This window comes from Larimichthys crocea, chromosome XIII (genome assembly GCF_000972845.2).
Source record: "Larimichthys crocea isolate SSNF chromosome XIII, L_crocea_2.0, whole genome shotgun sequence".
Taxonomy (NCBI): domain Eukaryota; kingdom Metazoa; phylum Chordata; class Actinopteri; family Sciaenidae; genus Larimichthys; species Larimichthys crocea.
Genome location: NC_040023.1, coordinates 45,578,515 through 45,600,729, shown reverse-complemented (window position 1 = coordinate 45,600,729; position 22,215 = coordinate 45,578,515). Strand labels below are relative to the sequence as shown.

General features: G+C 41.5%; 1 protein-coding gene across 1 annotated transcript in view; it reads right to left on the bottom strand.

The window, feature by feature from the left end:
• csmd2 (CUB and Sushi multiple domains 2) overlaps nt 1–21,740 on the bottom strand; it is a 216,642-nt gene extending 194,902 nt beyond the window's left edge. The window contains exons 1-2 of the mRNA XM_019275463.2: nt 20,842–21,740; nt 4,443–4,659 (exon numbers count right to left, since the gene is read on the bottom strand). Coding sequence (XP_019131008.1) covers nt 4,443–4,659; nt 20,842–21,016 — 392 coding nt within the window. The 5' untranslated portion in view covers nt 21,017–21,740. The remainder of the gene's footprint in view (nt 1–4,442; nt 4,660–20,841) is intronic.
• Between the last annotated feature and the right edge of the window lie 475 nt (nt 21,741–22,215).

Genomic DNA, 22,215 nt, shown 5'->3' with positions numbered 1-22,215 from the left:
TGCCAACCCAGGACACCGGGGTTACTGGAGGAGGTTCCATAACATTAATTTTTACTGCAGAAAAATGACCAGATAATCATTGAACTAGTCATTTTACTGAATTATTAAAATGCAATTTGCTGTTACAACACTAGAAATTTTGATAGGACAGACACAAGGAAATTGCAAGCAGGTGATTTAAAAAATTTAAATTGAGGAAAATTTTAGGACCATACCATGGACTACAACTACAATTCATGAATACTTTACTACTTTACTGAGCAAGATGCCAAAATGATTTATATTTTTTTCCTGCCTTCCCGACAGGCACTAATTTCCATAAATTTTAGTATGTTCAAATCAACTTGCAAAATCTATACACGGCAATCCATCACTGTAATAATTTCATTTTCCCGGGCTGCACTATTGTCGTGTGGTAATGCAGTTGGGCTACTTTGAAAACTGTCCATTGAACTGATCGATTTAAGCATACTCCATCACAGAGTTACAAATATGGCGCTGCAAAGCATCCCATCTGTGTCGTTCCCAATGGACAATCAGAAAAAAGGTGGATATCAGGAAAAAGATAATGTGCATTATGTTTAGAAAGGTTGCGGTTTAGCAACTGATTTCCAGGAAAGAGTATTCAACATTAAAAATGGACATAAAAGATTTGCTGTATTACTGCATGGCAGTTGTGTAACAATAAATGGTAGCACAACTGTTAAGGGTGTTTTCCTTCCTCTTAAGGTATTAAACGAGTCATGGCGAGTTGATTTTAATATTGTATTGAAATAATAAAAACAGTTGCTTCCTGGATAGCTTAACATAAAGACTGGAAACGGGGGGAAGAGCTAGCCTGGCTCTCCAAAGTTAAAAAAAAAAAAAAAAACTCTACTACGAACCCCTACAACAACACTTCTAAAAGACATTTTTTATCAGGTTTATTAAACCTTGACAAACAGGAATGTAAAAACAGAAATGATGGCTTTAGTGAGAGTTATGTGGTGAAGGACAGGAGCCAGGCTTGAGCTATTCCTTTGAGTATTTTCACTTAAACAAGCTACAGCAGCAATCCATGCACCTTAATGATCCGGATATGTTTGATTGGTTTAATTTTATATCCAGAGTCAGCAGTGTGTGTTTGAGCTGCCAAAGTGTGGCCATTGCAAATTGAACTTAAATGCAAAACATTAGAAAAAAAAAGTTAACATGCAAATAAATGGATACGATAGATTTTTACATAGACGTTTGAACTACTTAAGTCTGATTTCACCTCGAGGTTAGTTTTGTTCAACCTCTCCCTGTCTGGAGTAACTGATAGCTTCCCTAACACTCATGGTGCAAGTTGCACTTAATCACTACACCATCTCTGGAAATGCTCTGCTTAATTAACAGCTATCAAATATTGACAGCAGCTTGTGCTTGCACTTGCTATATGTTCCAATATACCACTGTGTTTTTTTTTTCATTTCAAACAATGGAAACAACCAATTTTCTTCCTGCTTCCCAGGTGTCTGGGACCAGCAGTTTATTGGAGTGCTGCAACAACAGACACGTCTAAGCATTTCTGAAGAAGTGACTGTGACTCACAAGGCAACTGCTGCAGAAGTACACACAGTGACAACCACACACTGAGGTGCATATATACTTAAGAACTCAAGCACATAGGTGTGTATATGCATATACTGTAGCTGAACTGCTTTGTAAGCCAGCCATCTCCGGATAACAACATTTTCCTCAACTTCTATATCCACAGACATGAATAAATTAATGGGTAAATAAACAAATCTAAAGAAAAGTGACTGCTTTGAAAGTGAAAAATCAAAGGTGATCATTTGAACATGAAGCGAGGCAAAACATTCATTTTTGATGACTACTTGAGATTAAAGGAAATACTTCAAGCTCTGCAACCTATAGCGTGGTAAACATGAAAGCCTGATCAAATTCAGCGAGCACAGTATGGAGGACACAAAATGGAGAACAGGCAGAAAAGATAAGACATTAAAAAAATGGGTGAGGAGGAAATGAGGGAAGGTAAGAGAGAAATTGGTGGAAGAGGAGAAAGAGAGATGGAAAGAAAATGACTTCTGACACAAGTGGGAGACGAGAGCAAAGGGAGGGATGGATTATCAAAGGTGCATCTTTGTGTGTGTGTGAAATGTGTGTGTGTTGTGAAGGTGGGAAGGAGTGTAAATATACATCCATGTCCTTCCTGACTGACTGCTGATGATCGGGAGAGCTGCTTCTAGACAATTCCCAGCCTTTTCAAGCTGACTCATAGATAAAGCTTGAAGTCTCACTTTTACAAAATGCCTCCTGAAAAGAGAAGAGCTCTGGTCAAAGACAACACGAGCAGAATCTAAAGGAGATCAGCGTTACAGACAAACTCTTTGCCATCTCTCTCATTTTATCTGTATTTTCTTCTTTTTCCTAACCCTTCCCTTTTTTTCCCTTCTTTTTCGAAAAAATTCATTTTCTTTCCCCCGCACTTATTTTCAAAGCGCTTCGACGGAGATAGTGGAACGCCCCAACCCCACCCCCTCCCATTCCACTGGAGCATCAATATACAACAGAGCCCAGAGGTCCAAACAGGAGAAAAGGCTGAGGAGAACAGCGCAACACCAATCCATAATGGATTTTCTTCTCTCTTTCATTCGCTTTCTGCAGGGAGATGCAGTGGAGGCACCGCTGGCACGGAATGAGAGATGCAGAGAGGGGATGGGGCAGAGGAGAGGAGAGGAGAGGAGAGGAGAGGAGAGGAGATGGGAAAAAACAGAAAGGCCGACAGAGATTGAAAACAGTGTCAATAACAAAAGCCCTGTAGAATATTCCTCTCATCTGTCTCTGGGGGGCTTGCATAACATATGCTTTAAACTATTTGCAAGGCCAAGCTCATAGCAGAAGGTGACGGGACTTAAAAGCAGCTTTGGTGGAGCTCTAGCTGATCTGATGCGGAAATTGTCACTAATTAAGCAAGCCTGTAAGTAAGGGACTGCCAAGAGGTCTGATAGAGATGAAAGTGCAAGCAATATAATCTAAAAATACATGCAAATACAATGCATCGCTGAATAGCAGCTCTGTGGCTGAATCTTATAATTACAGTTTAAACAAATAGAAGTCTGGCACTTAAGATGGCAATTACACCAAACAATATTTATTTCTTAAAATCCTGAATGGTTGAAAATGTGTTAACTTAGGCAACTCTTTCTGAGGCTGTTAAATTGATGGGGGATGATACTGTTGAGTCACAAATTGTTTGTCTGAGTCTTCACACCCAAGTGAACTTGAATTTCATTTTGTTCGTAGTTCTGTGCCCAGAATGTCAGTGAGTAACCTTGGATGCTGTCATAGTGTCCGCAGAGTCCGTCAGTATTGTATTAGTCACCAAAGGATCTGCTTTGAATGCCTCTGAATGCATCACTGATTCCAGTCTTGATTATAGTTTTGCCTTTTTTTCCAATTTCCAGTCCACTACCTTCATCAATACCTTCAGATCCCAATGACGTATAAAGGACATTTTGAAGTTTAGAACAACTTGAGTTTTAATTAAATGTTTTTTATTGGTTACAATAATGTTGTACTCACTAAAGTAATGGCTGAGATCTGAGAAAACAGTGAAATCACCACAACAAAATCTGATGGTGTGCAAGATGAGATGTAAACCACTTTATATGGAGTTACAGCCAAAATTAAGCCCTCATTGTGTGTATGCTCAACAGCGGTAAGTATAACAACAAGAGAGTTGGTCTGTGATAGATGCTTACAGCAGATAAAAATATTTATGTTCACTTTTATTTGCTCTTCCAAATTACTTTGGCTAACCTGGGGGTTTGACTGCCTTTCTGAATGCTCATGTTTCTTCCTCTATCTGCCTTTTTTTTCTGGGCAATATCAAGATCTTAGCCCTTTGGCCTCACTATCCTGCCTGTGGGACATGAGCACTATGTAGAACTTTCATGGACTGCTATAAAAGTTCTTTGAATATGTTGAAATAATGAGTTTCAATATAAAGTAGACTTTCTTCTTTTTGATCTCTGCTAACATAAAGAAGAAGGCCCACTCAGATCAAATAATCCAACTGAAACTAGGCCAACAATATAATTGTTACTTTATGTCCTTCATTGAGAGTGTCTAATATGGGACATTTAAAATATTTTTTATTGTTTAATTGTCAATTTGGGGGGGGTTAATTTTTGGTTATCATTATTACCAATAGGAATGATTTCCATTGATATAAATATATAACCAGTATTTCAATAAATCTCATTTGTTTGCTTGTTCCACAATCTTACAATCTTAATCTCTTTGTCATTGTAACATATCAAATTAATGACTACATTTTCAGGTTTCCAATAGGTTTCATGACAACATTATATAAAAACATCAACATGAACATAAACCTTTTCACATAATAAAAAACAACATATAATATGCACATAAATAATTCAGGCCATCTTTACCGTGTCCGCAGGTTTCCCGGGCTGGGTGGCCCATCATATACAGAGAGGATGTCAAAGTCCTCCTCTAGGGCGAAGCCTTGAAAAACCAGCTGTATCCGATTGTGCTCCGCCGCCACAATCACCCATGTACAGTTGGCATAGTTAGGATAACCGTAAGGGTAGCCGGGGCTCTCTATCGTCCCATTGGGATTGTGTAGTGTGTAACTGCAGTTCTGAGCTGTGAAGAGAAAAAGAAACAGGCAGTTATTAAAAAGGGGTGTAAGGCATGTTTGAATAGCGGGATGTGGGAGGTTTGAAGTATTTAAAGAGTACAAAATCAAATAAATGACACAATAATGTAAATTTATACAAATACCCATATAAATGCACACCCACAGTTAAACAGTTTGCACCACAAGCTGCAACATCCATTAACACCTACAACTTGCAGCGTACGCCATTAATATAGGAGTGCTAAATGGCTCACCCTCTCCCAGATTTCCTCACCTCCATTGTCACACACTTGTTCACTCATTGGCCCTTTCACCACATTAGTAATAGGTTCCCACACTAATACAGGACATAGTTGGAGGAGAAAAGATGTGAGAACACACACACACACACACACACACACACACACTTGAGTACTACTCTAATCGTGCATTTTTTTGTCAGCGGCCACTCATAAAGCCTTCAATCTTTTAATCATGCGTGTTGCCATCTATCAGTGCTTAGCTGGTGTTGGATGTGTGGAGCGTGAGCTATGAGCGTTCGTGTTTTGAATCCCCGAGGTAAATTACTTGTCTTCTAGTGATCTGAGCACAGCTGAGACTTTTAATCAATGTTAGGGATTTAGTTGTAATTAATCGCTAATGTGGACTGATGTGTAATTGCATTTATATTGTGTGTGGCTCTGCATTGTTGTCTGCGTGTGATTTCAGTGTTGATATACAAATGAGCTTCTGTGCGTGCATGTATGGATTCCTCCCTGGCGTTAATGACACATTTGATTTTGGTGTATTGATACATTGATGGTTTAAGTTAATTGCCATTTGCCAACTAACAACTAAATGTGAGCAGTCAGCTGTCAGTCTGTAAGACAGGCGACAAGAGAATAATGTGCATGTGTTGGCCGATCACACACCTTAAATGCCCTCAAGTGTTGTAGCTTTTGAACTAAGACAGCAGGAATGCAACATGTCCAGAATTAATTTCCTTTTGCGGAAGAATCATAAGTGAAATCGTAGTTAAATAAAAGGAACCTGCATAAATAAGTATCCTCACAAAGGGGACTAAATTATAATATCACGCAAGAATACATGCTATTTATACAAATGATCTGAATTTGCTCTTTGTTTGCTTCAGCCACAAACCTGAATCATAATGCAGCCTGATTAAAATGTAATTAGGAGAGTATAATTGGAGGACATCTGTTATCCGCATAACCCGCATTATTTAACAACACAAACAATGCAACACTTGCAGTAGATATGATTTTTGTTTTGTTCATGCATAACCATACTCACAACTGTGTAAATGTCTGGAATAAATCAGAATGAGCTATACCTGAGCGTACTAAAACAGGGCATTAAAAAAAAAAAAAAAAAAAAAAAAAAAAAAACAAGAATCACATTGCAGTTTTGAAACATGCTAAAGGGAGGGCTGCTTTGTTAACTCTGGGGGGAAATGTGTATCGCTTATTGAATGCTTGTGAAACATACAGATTCTGTGCTACTTTGTGTACAGCTCTCTGAGGGTAAAACAATTCCCAAAGCTACAAATCTGTCCAAATTTACACTCTGAAACATGCCTCACATCTAAAAAAAAACAAAAAAACAGCAGGGATTTACAAGTAATAAGGCACCAAGCATGAAGAGAAAAGACAACAGAAATAAATGGGGCAATTTTTATTCCTCTCAGTCTTACAACTCTAAATACAAGCAGATTTTTTTTAAGAAAGTACAGAGAGAGAAATAACAACTAATTAAGTATGGACATGGATAATCCCTGGTTAGCAAACCCTGCACTTGTTTTCACAGCAATAATCGGTGTGTAAGATTTCAGGGGCTATGTGCCACACCAGGGTGTTTATGAATTCTGAGATGCCGCTGGAAAAACACCAACTGACACACACACACACAAACAAAGAAAACCAATATTAGCTTTTTGTTCCAGGTAGCACAGCAAAACGGTATCACTTTTTTTCAGGAGGGGGAAAAATAGGAGATAGTGTTAGGAGGTAAAGATCCAGACTGTCTGGATGGCAGCAGCAGCAGCAGGAGGATAATGGCACCTCCAGTCACAGTATATCCATCATGCCACTGTTGACTCCCCAGGGCCTGTCTTGTCAAAATACAGGCCGGGGCCTCTCTCAGCCATCACTTTTCAGCACTTCATGTGCGCTTGACCTCTTCCAAAAGATGCTAATGTGTGTGCACTTGAACCCTGACCACTTGAATACACTTTGGTGTATAATACTGTGTCCCCGGTTCAGATCTTTGGTTGCGGTGTGGATCTGCAAGTGTTACAATGATGAAGTGGAAAATCTCTGTGACGCAATGAATAACATAGTGTGAAATGGGAGTAGCACTAACTAAATATGACCTATATACTGTATAGAGTACTAAAAATAACTGAGCGCACTATGCGTAGTTGCCATCTTTAACCATTAACAAGAGAGAGTTAGTGGACTGGCATTAACAAGAACAAAGCAAGAACCATCTCCGTTTGATTTTTCATTAAAGCCTTAAAATTGGCGCAGCAAGTGAGCATCCACCCTCCCAATTACCATCAGGTCAATACCAATATCTAGGTAAAACCTCCAAATCCACCTCTCCTACCTGATTTTCATATACACAGCCTGGTCAATAATCTCCTCATCATCTCCTTCATTACGAGGCCTCTATCAGACAAATGCCAATCAATGGCTCATACAGCGGCCTGATGGCAGAACTTGATAGGGGTCAGAGTGAACTGTGACCTTCTTCCATATAGGCAATGAGGGCTGCATTACAAAACAATGCCAGGGAGGTTAAGGCAACTGAGTTATTATAAATCAGTTTCAGGGTCTAATCGAAATACTAGAATACTAATGCAGTGGCTCTTGAGGCTCAATAGACAGATCTTTCATGTTAGAATCCAACATGTTAAGGGTGTAACAGCCCTCCTCAGCATGAGAAGCTAAACTGAAAACACTACAAGGCCGAAGGACACCAAAGGGATACATCTTACAACAGTAAAAAAAAAAAAAAGCCATCCATATCATATATAAGGGGAAGGAGCACACCATACATACTGATTTATGACAGGTGATCAGCCAGGCAGCTACCTTGTGTTTCATGGGTACAATTAAGCAAAACAAAGAAAAAAAAGAGAGAGAATAACAAAATGCTATTTTGGACTGTGAGCACCTGTGCCAAGTGGCCGACTCTTAAATCGATAATGACACACACAATCTGGGATAAAAGACACAAGAGAGTGCTTTTAGAGAGGCTGTTTTTTTGGCTGCAACCGGAAACATTTTACCCTTTCTGAAAAATACATGGGCAAGACGGAAATGGACAAAGACAAACACATCAAAGTTGACTTGAGGATGCACTTTTGTGAGAATTAAAAACAAATATTCAACACCATGAAAGTTAAACTCCACATCGACCTTAAGATACAAGTGCCGTTGAAGTAAACGAAGGTACTGTAAGTCTACTCTCTCTGTTCTTTGAAAACACCAGATCCTTTGATTAAGTAGATCCTGCACTCGGGGCTTGAGCTTGGTTGAATTATTTAAGCCATACCCAGGGTGCATTATGAAATTAGCTGCTGGGAGCTGTTGACCTACTGTGAAGCCCCTCAGTGTAAATCTGCAGGAAAGAGCCCATCCTGCAGTCGACCCAACTGACACGCCATAAAGCCCCCATAAACAGACTGCTGGTCGTGCTGTTTTAGCCCGGCTAGACCACCAGCAAAGGTCATGTTTTCTCAAGTTGTGTAACTTCAGGTGAAGCGTCATGAATATAGAATAGCAGTAAAATCGCTGGTTCAGCTATTTGGAAAACTGCTAACCTACTCTAATGGTTGGTGTATTTTCTCCCTCAGTATCTCTATGGGAACCATTTGCATTGGCTTGTACTGGAATGTCAGCTATGCTTGATATCTGTGGTTTTTCAGCAGATATGTTGTCCACTGCTTAGCCCTCTGGCAGCTTCCGCTTGGCACTAACCATCTCCAGTGCGCACTTCGCCAAATGGGTGTACAGGGAGAGGTATGACCTTGCTGGGGCAGCACTCCAGGTTCTACCTGTGTGTGTGTGTGTGTGTGTGTGTGTGTGTGTGTTTGTGTTTGTGTGTAGGAGCTACAGTATTGTTTGCTTTGCCAGGGCAGTTGTTTAGTAGCGGGCACACAGAGCTGCGGCAGAGCTCTGTGACACTTTGATGAATCGATGGTCACTGTGCTGTACTCCGGCAGGACAGCAAACCCTCAGAGCGGAGGAAGGAGACAGAGAGAGAGACCAAAGGAGAGCCAGAAAGTAAGGGGGGGGGTGCAGACAGACACAAAGTAGGCTGACTGGCTGACTGAATGTATGGACATATTAGAAAATAGATTTGGACATGGCATGAGGAATAATAGAAGCAAAGGTGAGATGAGGGACGAATAAAAACAGCTGCAGAAAGGTATAGAGAGGGAGGAATGAAAGTGCACGAGAAAGAACACGTCAGAAGGTCAACGAGGGGAAGAGCGATGGCCAGTGGGAATAAATGAGTTGCAAAGAGGAGGAAGACTATATACAGTAAGGGGAGAGAGATTTTTTACCTATTTTCTGCATCTTGTTGACATGTCCTGAGGTCACAGACAACCAGTGTGACATTCACAGTAAGATAGCACTTAATCTGCACTGTTAGCAAATCCTAGAGGTCTGTTTGGAGAGATGCTTCGGCTGTGTGTGTGTGTGTGTGTGTGTGTGTGTGCATATTTTATTTGTGTGAAGTGATACAAGAGCACACATGTCTATGTATGGAGGTATCAGTTGCCTGGACATGTATGAGTGTAATCCCTATACCCTGGGTGAGTATAGTGTCACATATCTGCATGTCACTCTTCTGCCTAGATGCAATTACACTGACTGGATTGACTCTCAATGGGAGGAAATTTCATCTTGCCGAACATAATCCCAACATCACATTCACATAATACCATAAAGATAATACTTGTGGTACAAAATTGCAAATCCCCTTTTCTGGACCCTCGTCTTTTTATCCCTCCCTTCATCTGTCTGGTCTTCTCCGCTACGATACAAATTTGCCTTTGGACAAAAGACAAAGACGCACAGACCATCGTGTTCTTGCAGTCAGTAACAGAAGTGCCTTCTGTCTTATGTTGTCTTATGCGCGATTAATACAACTGAAGACAATAAAACTTGTTGTTTGATGTTGGGTCCTTCAGAATTCAAACATTTCTTAACATAGCACAATGTGTTTGATGATTGTGACAACAAAAGTAAGGCCACAATTTAATTTCTAGAAAATACTGAAGAGGAAAATTCCTGCAGGATTGCTCCAGTTGTCGCCATAACATGTACAGCACAGCTTGTCTGCAAAATAACCATGCACTCGCCCATTAAACCGAGACAGGATCATAAACTACCGCTTCCACGTCTCCCCCATCACATAGTTAAAACACAGTTCAGCTCTTTCTTTATTCTCAAGAGAAACCATAAATCCTTCATACATGAGGTCTATCAGGGGCTATATCCATACAAAATGAGCATCCCAGTGGAGCAAACATGGAATAATATCCAACCAAATAAGTGTCCCTGTGGGTTTATTGAGTAACAAAGCTATCTACTATCACATATAACCCATCCCATGAGCAAACTTCAAACAACCAAATGTTTTGTATGCATGTGTGTGTGCCAGTAACTGCCTCCCTGGTGGCAAGATAAACCCTTCCGCCCCATAGATCCTCTCAGCACCACTATTTGTCTCTTGACGTGTCAGCGCATATGCGCGCCTTGACCGCATCATATCCGAATTAACCTCTAGATGGCCGCCATTAAAATGGAAATGGGTGAGCTCAGCGATCCCGCTTGCCTCCATACATTAGGCTAATGTCCGGGCCAGGACGACACTGTCTTCCATTACAGACAAGCCAAATGCAGTGGAAGGCACTTGTGATAAGCTTCCTTCCACTTAGTCAACCCCAAAACCACAGGTTGTTTCCACTGGGCTAAACAGTAAATGTCGTTTCCTTAAAAGGACAGAAAAATGGAGCTTGCATTTACATAATGGTGCACATTCAAAGCTTGGAATGGCCGCATGCTGCAGAAATGTGTGAAGTAAAACAGCGATCTGTGTAAACACATACAGAGGACCTTCAAGAAAACACATACTTGAATAAATTTGCCAACATACACTCTCAACAGTAAAACATAGAGCACGTCTACGCGTACCATGCTGACAACTACATTTGTGACACTTACATCTCAGGCTCTGTCAATAATCTGTTGACGCCTATGGCAACACAAACTTGATAAACAAAAATACATTATTACAACAACGTATCTGGAGGGTGAACTGCGTGGGGTGAGAAACAACCCACGTGCAGAAATGTAGCCAAAGATTAAAGCATCTAAAGAAAGCCGCTGCATACTAACGCGTAGACAAGCCGTGCATGCAGAAATGCACACTACCATGAGTGCATGCGCACGTTGCGGACTGTTATCAGGGCTGGCAAAAGAGGCACAATGGAGCATGTGTTCTCTCAGACAGAGAGGGAGAGAAGGGGGGAGCCAGGCAGTTCCTTCCAGCTGGGTCATATTTAACCAGCAGTATTAACATGCCAGCCAAAAGGACCTGCAGACCAGCCACCCACACACTTTCAAAAATTTTCAACCCATCCCTAAGACCACACAAGGATTTTATCCAGTTAAAACAGTGATTCGACAACTTTTGCACTATTCAACAGCATACACTCTTGTTTATGCATTTTTCATCATGTTATTTTCCTCAGTACATTTAAATAGCCCTAAGTTTTTTTGTTTTTTTTGTGTGTGTGTGTGTGAACACAGTTTCTCAGCAACCCACGTACCAAAGCTTCAAGCTAATCAATAGAAAATAACCCATTCAGAGTCAAAGGCATGTTACGGTTGATGTTCATCCCTTTCAGAAAGACCCTAGTCTTTGAGGGGGAGTTTATTCAGCACCGATACAAATAGACCTCCCACACAAAACACAGTGAGGCTAGATGCCGAGAGAAATGTGTATGTGTGTGTTTGTCGGTGTGTTTTCATGTTTCAGTGTGCACATGCATTTGTATCTGTGATATCATAGAGCTGTAGCACTTGAACGCAGCCCTGCTTCCTCGTAATCATCTCTGACCCCTTTTCTCTCTGTCTGCTCTGGTTTCCCCTCACCTGAAAACACCGTCCCTACTCAGAGCTGAATGCTCAGTTAGTCGAGTCATTGAGATTGTGGCAGGAAGATACAGCACTAAGAAGTATAATTGGAATTCATTTAAGTTTGGGAATGATTTAAGCATTTTGCTTTGATGTATTTATACACATGTATTTATATATCTGTTTTCTGCTATACGTAATAACTCACATTGGCTATATTACTGTATCCTTTTTATTAAAAAAATCTGATTGCCATTGCTTTTTATGTTCTTAAAATAAGCCCCCTGTGTGTCTGCTTAGACAGAAGGTGACATGAGTTGGCACTTTAAAAATGTTAAATTGATTACAAAACCTGCAAGTCATCCACCGAATGCACGTAGCTTGAAATAACTTTGTGTCCATTCATATTGTAACCTGTCACTGCTGCTTTGGCTAACCTTTTCTTTCTTTGTAGCATTGATTTATTTTCTGAATAGTCTTTTGTTTTCTGTCCTGTTTGCTTTGGTTCTTCGCTGTACTTTTGCAGGTGGTTTGTCAGTAGTCGTTATTTTTTGCCATTTCTATTGGTAGCTCTTTTGGTCAAATGTCTTGATGATGATTTGTTGTAGGGTGTGGCTGGTAGATCTCGCAGAGTGCCTGCTGAATGAGCGTTGCCTTCATCCTCTTGCATGGTGGTGGTAACTACACATCCACCTCCCTCTGGTTTGCTGTGTTTGTGTTGGGCAAAATTGGTAGGTTAGTTTTTAGCCTTCCCCATGCCATGAGGTCCATCTGTGTTCTTGACACTTTTAGCATTTTGGTGTAAATTTAATTATAAGTGATACCTTCTGAAGGATAATTTGTCTTCTAATTGTGTTGATTCGGTCTTGTGCCAATGACCTAATTACCTAAGTTTTCTAACTCCTCGTTACATATTGATGAGTAAAAGATGAGGTAAACAAAAAAAAAAAAAAGAAGAGCAGTTCAAAGAGCCTCTTCCACTGCTCCTGCGTGAAAAAGCTGTATGTTGTTCCCATGACAACAGCAAAACAGGAGAACACATGAAGACAAATCTCTTCTCTCAATTATTTATATCTGTCTCAGTTCGCCTTAATACTTAATCTCACACATGCACACACCACCACACAGGCATGCGCATACACCCACACAGTCAAACACACACACAAGTACATGTCGCAAATAATTTCAATTTTCTCTTACGTCTGCTTTGTACTTACAGAGAAAAAGCACAATTATGCGCGTCGCTAATGTGCGAACCAGTGAAAGTCAATTATCACCTCATTTTCATTCTCTTCACATGTAACAGCGGGGCTCTTTGAGTTATGTTGGACTCTACTTATGCTGACAATCCTCGTTACATCCTGCCGTATATTTGCATTTAAATGACAGCAGAAATCAGTAAAAAACGACACTTTCTGGACTCTAACCGATCAGTAGCATCAACAGGAGGCGGTGTAATGCAATTATGAATATGTTAAATATATGAGATGGGTAAGCATGTTGATCTATGTGTGTCCATTCATGAACTTCTGTTACCCTCTGAGGATTGTATATTAAACCCAAGAGGAAGCACTGATCCAAAGGTCAGGTCACGGCTGTCCCAGCAGGACTATTCCATCTATCACTGAGAGATTGATGAGAAGCAGATGATCAATCAGCCTCACTTCAACTGACTAGAGTACACTTTCACCTTTCAGCTCAGATCCTAACTGCCCACCAGGAAGGCTCAAGTGTCAGCTGTAGACCACAGTCATAGTTAACAAGCTGCATGCATCACTCTCAATACATGCTCATTTCATTCTGTGGGAGCATATTTTAGCAGTGTGTCAAACTAAATGATAACAAAATTCAATATTTTTTTCTAATGTAATTCACAAGGTTGCATCTAATTTGTACAAAAATTCACCCAAAGCTGCCTCATAAGAGTAATAAACAATTAGCTCTGTGTTTCTCAGTGTAATTAACAGAGTAGCTGGCTTTATAGATTTAGCTCAAACACAAGATGACAAATTCAGAATGTCTTGCTGGGTTTTCCATTTTCTAATGTGACACTGTGTTTCTGTGACTGCCTGACAGGTAATTCTAACCATTTCTGTGGTAAAAAAATGTTTCCACTCATTTCCACTCATTAGCAATTTAGTTTCTCTGTGGCAGCAAAACACGTAACATGAGCCAGCAGACAACTGCTGTAACATTAGGTTAAACTGGTCTGGACATCGGACACTTTGAGGGTAATTAAATCTTAGCAGACGGACTTGAGACAGAAGCTTGCTAGTCTGGCACCATTATGGCTACAAACAAGCTTTGGAATTGTTAGACATTTTTATCCCTCCTGTCAAGAGTTAGTCATGATAATTAATATTTTTGTTTTCAGGTAGGCATTTTAATTTAAGTTTAAGTACTACTGCTTCCACCAAAAAAAAGAAAAAAAAGAAGTGAATCCACAGTGGGTTTTTGTACTGAATACAATAATGCGATATAACCTCCTCATTAATGATATTTAGATGTGCTGCTACATAAATTGTGTTCCCTTTGGACAGAACTAGAATGGTTGCTACTGTTTCCAGTCTTTGTGCTAAGCTAAGCAGCTGCTACTATTACCCCAATTTTTACCACACAGACATGACAGAGAACCCAAGAAAGCAAATAAGTGTATTTCCCAATATGTCTAGCTATTGCTTTAAAGAAACAGGAACTTTTTAATTATTATATTTTATTTAAATTTGAGCCATGTTGATATACGTAGATAGTAGTAGATATACTAATTTTCCTGTTCATGAAACTGTCTGAATTTTTTCCCCCCCGTTCAGATTATATTAAGCTTTAAGCGTACTCATAATTAACTACATGGCTTCTTTGATTGGCAGGTGTTTGCCGTTACAGATGGCTTGTTTGAGCACCCAGGCATCATTCAGTCCGCCTCAGGTCTGCTGATGATGCCGCTTTTTAGATTACCTGGGAGGTGGAAGAGGCAGGACTGCCAACATAGCAGCGGCTAGAGCCACGTATCCCAAGATTCAGAACTGCTCATCAGAAACTTACAGGTGACATCTCGCTTACGCTGTCCATTCTTTTTTACTGTCAGTGACGCACACTCACTAGGCTCTCTCTACATGATGACTCTGCCTCCTTCCCAGAAAAAGACCACTGACAGATTGCCTATATGTTGAATAGAGGGAGAAGTGGTACAGGAAAGGAGGGGAAAAAAAAGAAAGACAAGGACAAGGACAAGATACCTCCTGCCCAGGATCTAATCTTCAATCTCTGGGATCACTGATATCTGATAAGAACAGTGTAAATCAGGAAGCTAAAGAAACCCCTGCCTGAGCTTTGTGTCTATACAAGACAGACAGGGCATCTACATCTGTCTCTCACTTTGTGGGGATTTACAGTAGCTGGAGCAAATTCCTATGTCTGGTAATAACAAGAAGATTGAGACTTCTCTATTTTAGCTTCGCTCGCATACATGGCTCAGAGAGCTCATGTAAGCTCTGGATTGTTTCGTTTATTTATTTATTTTCACCTGTGGTTATCCAGGGGAGATTGACTGAGCATGTGTGCTCTTTTCCTGCCACATGTTGCCTCACAGCAGTCGTACGGCTCTTACAGTAGTTGCACATATTCACCTCTGGGAGCTGCCCAGTACAATCCATGCTGTTCCACTATGTTCTACTAGGGAAATATTGGCTGGAAAAATGAAATGAGAACCAATTTCTTTCTCCAGAATCATTGTTAACAAGTCCAGGAGTAATGCAGTTTGCCATTACTTCTCCATCCACTGTCTTTAATGGACATTACTGGCTAAAATGCCTACCTAATACCTAAAACACTGTGATTCAACACAAAAGCTCACAGGAATATGTAATGGACACTGACAGAATAGAGCAATAGTGCTCAAATTTATATTCCCTGGATAAGTACAGGAGCCAAAATATAAATTTATTAATTTAATTCTGTGCTTGGGGACATTCTCGGAGTCATATTTAAAGGAAGTGAGTATTTCTCATTTGTTTTCTGACAGGTTTTTCTCTGCTTGTGTCAGAGTTGAACTATCGACTTTACAACTAATGCCCCAAGACATACAAATCCCTTGGTTTGAATGTGTATGCGTCATGTTTAATGAAGGCTAACTATTTTACTATGGCCGTACCGTCAAACTCAAATTCCATTTTTAAGTGTTTAATAGATGAAACAGCAGAGGAAGCAATTGAATTGTGCTGAAAATGAATTGGATGTTCCTCAGCAGCTCACTGAGTGCTACTTTAATGTGTTCTGCAAAAGTGCATCTGGGTATAAGTTCATAGGGTCTAATGATCCAGTGTGTGTGTGTGTGTGTGTGTGTGTGGAAAAGTCAATGAAGCTGCATACACCGGTGAATAGCTGCAGGAATGCATTTAGGAATGTCTTTTTGAAAGAGGGGAGGGGTATGTGAGTATGCATGAATTAGCGAGTGTGTTTGTGTGTGCGAGTGTGTATGTGTGTGTGTGACTCACTGCGTGGCTGTGATCAGTGTGACGAAGCACAGTGACAGAGCTCTGGCCATCTGGAGACAGATGACAGTGTGAATCACCAGAGAGGAGGATGGAGGGAGAAAGGAGAGGTCGTGGGATGGAAGGAGGGAGGGATGGAAGGAGAAGGTACGAGAGGGAGTCACAGGGAGGGAGCGGAGAGGGATGACACATCGGCAGGTGGGTGGGGGAATGAGAGCGCTCACGAAGACGAAGACGAAGTTTTTCAGCATTTGAAGGCTGCGCACGTGCTCACATGCGCGCATGCACACACACACACACACACACACACACACACACACACACACACACACACACACACATCCTGTCTCTCAGTGGCCCTTTTTGAGCTAGCTAATGACCTGCTTGTCAACACTTTAGTCTAATCATCCCAGAGTGAATGGGGGTGGCAACTCACAGGCTCATTCAAACACACACATGTGCCCACAAAGCTTACTTACACACTGTTAGTTGAGTTGTTGAAATAGAAGTCTGCTTGATGCCTGATAAGAAAATGAACCCTCTAAATACATAATTTACTAAAGAGGGGAAAATGACTCAAAAGACACATAAACATAGGGCCCAGATTATCTCTCAGCTGGAGTAAGATTATCCCCTCTCTGCCTCTTATTTTTTTCTCACAGCTGACTCTGTTCTGCTGGGTTTTTTTTCCCTTCCCCTTACCACCTCTTTACTGTACAATCTCCATCTTTATCTTGACCACTCTTCTCTCTATCAGTCCACACAGCTCTTTATCTTTTGCTCAAGTAGGAAAAAAACGTAACAACATGGCAACACGCATCTACTTTGCATTCCAGACATTTCTCTGTTTTGAGTAAATTGATAATGTCATCTGTTTCTCGGCTCCCTTTCCATCCTTTATTGCTCAACGGTGAATGTAGCGAGCAGATGGGAGATAGGAAGCAACAGAGCGTGCAGGTAGTGGAGGATTTGAGATTGGGAGTAGTGGGCAGATAGAGGGGGGAGAGATGTGAGAAACAAGAGGGAAGTGAGATTCCCAAACACACAACGTGAAGACACATTGAATATGTGTTCGCCATGTTGATAAGACTTACAGAGAGCCAATGAAATGTTAGATCCATGTGATCAACAGTATTTACAAGACCAATAAGCCATCTCTAGTTTAGCTTGCACATATCTGAACAAGCATCCATCAAATAAGCACCTCTTTGTTTTCATGATGGCCGTTTACAATGGCAATCCTTTAGTGAAGATTCCTTGCCAGCAAAAATGTATGTAAAAGAAATATAATCAAGCTGCAACGAATGATTATTTTGCCCATCACAGCTTCCTAAAGCAAAAAGTGCTTGTTTAGACCAGACAACAGTCAAAAGTCCATTTAGATTTAATTTAAGATCACTTTAAACTAGATGACTAGTCATTTTAGCTCTATGTCAAAGAAGGTATTCTTTGTAGAATTCACTCTCACAATGGCTTAAATGTCAAACAGCCACTAAATTCAGCATAAAACCAACACCATTTGGCAAGATACGATCTTGTCAAATGGGGGTCTGAAGTCTCTATCTAATTTGGGGTTCAAAGCCATGAAACACTGGAGAAGACCCAGCTTATAGAGCCAGCTCGGCCTCCATGAGGAGCAGCTGTTGCTGAGGCTGTTGGCCGGATGAGCTGTCCGTGGTGCTGAAGAGAGCTACAGCTACGCGGCAAACTCAGCTGCGCCATTCCCTGTCCGTGGTGCTGAAACTATTCAAACTCAAATTCTCATCAACAGATTAGATGATTCATTACTCGGGTGTTTTCACAAAGGTTCTCCTAATTAAAATCACATCAATTAGAGTTCCGCGGCCTTTTTGACAGCCTTAGGGTGATTCAAATGAAAATATTTAAGTTTGACTTTTTGATTTGCGGAACTTCAAAACGAGTTTTTCCCCCCCCTCTTTCTGCGTCATTACATGGAAACACACGTCCACCCACACGCACTCCTTACCCCCAATAGACTTCTTGCGCACACACATACACACACACACTGTCTCCTTCTTCAGCAGCCTCATGACTGTGCGAATACAAGCAAATGTCATGAAGTAAAAAAGATAAAAAGGAAAGGGGCATCAAGCCCTCCAGTCCTCACAACATTACTGCAAGTTGCATCATGAGCACAACGCGGTGCCTTCATATAAAGGAGAGCGTTGGCTGAGAGGAGAGGACGGCCGGAGCGTGATCTTGCGTGTAAATGGACATGCTGAGCGACTGTTTCATGCGCCGCTGACGAATGATCTAATACCGGCCGAGCTGGAGTTGAGAGCCGAAACACCAGCGAGATAGGCATCATCATCATCATCATCATCATCTTCAATCTGCCTGCTCTTCCCTTCTTTTGCACTCTGTCCTCTGTACATTTAAATAAATAGAGGCTGATTATAGCTTATTGAGCGAGGAATCCACGGGGACAGCTGGTTTTGATCCCATGGAGAGAGCGCACTGCTCTTTTCAATAGCTCTTTGTCAGATAAAAAAAAAAAAAAAAAACCCTTTCAAACATCTCATCTTTGTCAGTGTGGCCCCTGGGACCAATAATGGGTTCACAAAAGGAAACGTGTTTAAAGTGAGACCGGCTGTCATAGACCTGACACAAGCTTATCAAACATAGCCTTGAAATGATCAGCCATGGGGCTACATAACACATGTACCGGCCTGTGTTGGTCATTAAGCATTTGGTTTGATAAAACACGGGTTGGAAAACAACGACGAGCCCCGGGTCCTCTCTCACCCCTCTCAGCATAGTGTGAGGCTCTGGTGCCGCTCAATGGGAGGATGGGGCAATTGCTGGTGGCTGCAGCAGAGAGGGACGCGCCAGACCACCTCAAACGCCGGCGTGTGATATTCAAACATATTTACTGACACCGTTTAAAGTAAACATTGTTACAGGGACGGAGATAGATTGTCCTCTCCTGCTCTTCGTAAATATATGAGCAATAACTTAAAGTCCCTTTACTGGCTCCAAAAGTAGACTCAAACGGCAAGAGAGTGGGCAATAAAAAGCTCCCTGGACGCAAATAAAACAAGAAACCTCCTACGAATATAGCCGCAATGAGATTTACTCAAAAGGAAAGTCGAGAGAGATTTGTCAGTATCATTGGGACTAAGCTGAGTGCGATAAACCTGTCTCACCAAAAAACATTTGGGTGGCTGATGACACAAGTTTGATTTGAAAAAAATAATAATAAAAAAATAAGTGGGAGTTATTTAGTGGGTGACATGTTAAACTCGAACCACACTTATTACAGCATGAGGCGACACTGTGCTTTGGTGATGCATTAAACGTGTCCAGTTTCCACTCACTCGTGGATTATGTTCTGTCCAACCAAAAGGTATGAGTGGGCGAACACAGAGCCATGACTCACTGTCAAATTCATATTGTGGCCATGGCAGTATTCTTGGCTTTTGCTAAAAATAGTGCCTATTCTGTGGTGTAGAGCCAAGACAGTGATAAAACGGTTGGCTTTCTTTGCCAATGGAGCTGCTCGGGATGGCAAAAATCATTGCGGTTCTTCCACCCCCGCCCGCCCCCCCCGAAAAGACTAGCCTCTAAATAATGCCACAAGATTTCCATGATGAATATCCACAACTAGGGAAAAACAACAAAAACAATAATATAATAATAAAAGAAAAACCAAGGATCAGTAACTCTCTTTTCTCAGAAAACACATTAGGTTGCGAAGACGTGAAAGTAAATTAATAGTAATAATAATCTGTTGAATGCCCAGCTCCGGTTGCAAGATTTCCATTTGCAATTAATCAAGGACAGAAAACCCAGAGTCAGTTAATTAGGCCTAACCCTCATCACCCCCCTAACACACACACACACACACACACACACACACACACACACACAAGCGCCCAGAAAGAAAATAAGAGAGAGAAACTATACGCAAAATGCTGTTCATTGATGTTTACTTGGGCAAGTGGAGAATATTATGGGGGTCTGAGCTTAGAAACTGAGAGAAACAATCAGAAAGAAGAACACCCCCTCCACACACACACACACACACACACACCCTTTTGGACTCTGAACAGCATAATAATCAAGCCTGCTTGACCACCTCAACTGCACATACCCTCCTGTTTACCTGTAAACCCTCCGTTCTAGGAAGCAACCTACACACAAAACGTTTATTTAAACATGCCCACAGCTCATTTAATCCACCCACCTCCTCCTCCAAAAAAAAAAAAAAAAAGAAACCTAACACAGGTTTAATGAAACGCATCAACAGAGTCATGGACCAACCAAGCTCAGTTGCTCAATTCCTGAGGATCCGCTGTCACCAAAATAGCCACCCAACCAGCCACATCACCTCTATTAATAACTTTGGGTGCTAGAACAGCGACATCGCAGCAAGGTTGATCCAAAAATGTGCCTTTAGGATGAGTGCGTGTTGCTGATGCTGATTTGCATTCAGTCCAGTGCTCAGGCAGGGTGGGCGGTGTGTGAGTGGGGTAAGCCTGCTGCATTTTGCATGTCTTCAGCTGTACAGATGGGGACTTACCCTTTACTGAGGCGGCCAGTAGCCCCATATACAAGAAGAGTACCCGGCTCCAATGGTGCGCTTGTACTCCCGCCTTCATTAGAGCAAAAATCCGTACTCCGTCCCCTTTCCTGCATGCGCATTCCGGTCTCCTCGCAAGTCCCGATGCTCCGTCCCGGATTGAAGCGGTGGTCATGGCAGGGCTTTTTCTCTGGTCTGGCAGGCACGATAGTTCTCAGATGGTCAAAAAAGAGAGATTCACTCGGTGTAGGCTCTGAGAAAAATCCCAATGCATGGAGGAGGCTCGGATCTCGCAGCTGGACTGAACCATGTCATGCGGGCACCGAGGGGTTCAGAGTCTCTGTCTGAGAAGATAAATTTCACACCTAAAGGGGGGGAAAAGGAGGGAAGGCAAGCCAAGGGGAAGAGACGTGATTCAAGTGGTCACTGATCTACCCCGCACGCGTAAAAAAACAAATCACGAAAATCCCTCGTCCACTCCACGTATGCAATATTACCAGACACACGCCAAAAAATCAGGAGATCCCTCCTTTAGCTTGTCCCGCAGCACTTATTTGTCCTTCTCTTTAATTGATCTCCCTTTAATCACAACATTTGCGGTGTAGATAATCCACGTTTAAACTCGACATTACACCGAGATTCAGATGAACGCACGACGACTGAGTCACAGAGGTTATCCGGATCCAAGAAAAAGAAAAAAAAAATCGTCTCGTTTTAGAAGTTCTCGACCAACGTGGGAGTGCAGTCAGTGATCTTATTATATAGAGAGCAATATGCGGTATGAATGTATTCCCTGGATCGCAGCGCTCAGCCACAGCAGCGTCGTCTCGGGTCTGCGCGACGCCAAGATTCAGACTGCAGACCTGCTCCTTCTCTGCGCGTCTCTCTCTCTCTCTCTCTCTCTCTCTCTCTCTCTCTCTCCCTCTCTCCCTCTCTCTCTCTCTCTACCCATTCGTCTCCCTCCCACTCTCAGTAACCTCTCCAGTCATATCATATGCCTGCAGATATATTTAACTTACTCCATTCACTAGTGATTATAATGATTAAGACAAACTGAGTTAGGAGGTCAGTAACAGACTCTTAAAGCCATAAACCAATGTTTCACCATTAAATTTAGCATTCTCTAATAATAATAATAATAATAATAATAATAATAATAATAATAATAATAATAAATGAAGCATTAGATCCACCTTGTTCCAATTTGTTAAGGTAAGATTTAGGGGCTCCATCGTCTCCATCCATTAAGACCAATCATCAGATCGCCCGGCAGTTTAACATAGATGTCCACTTCCTGCTCACTAAACGTGAAATTGATGCTCAACAGGCCGGAACCCCTCGCCTGTAAATTTGAATGTCATTTCCACTTTTGCA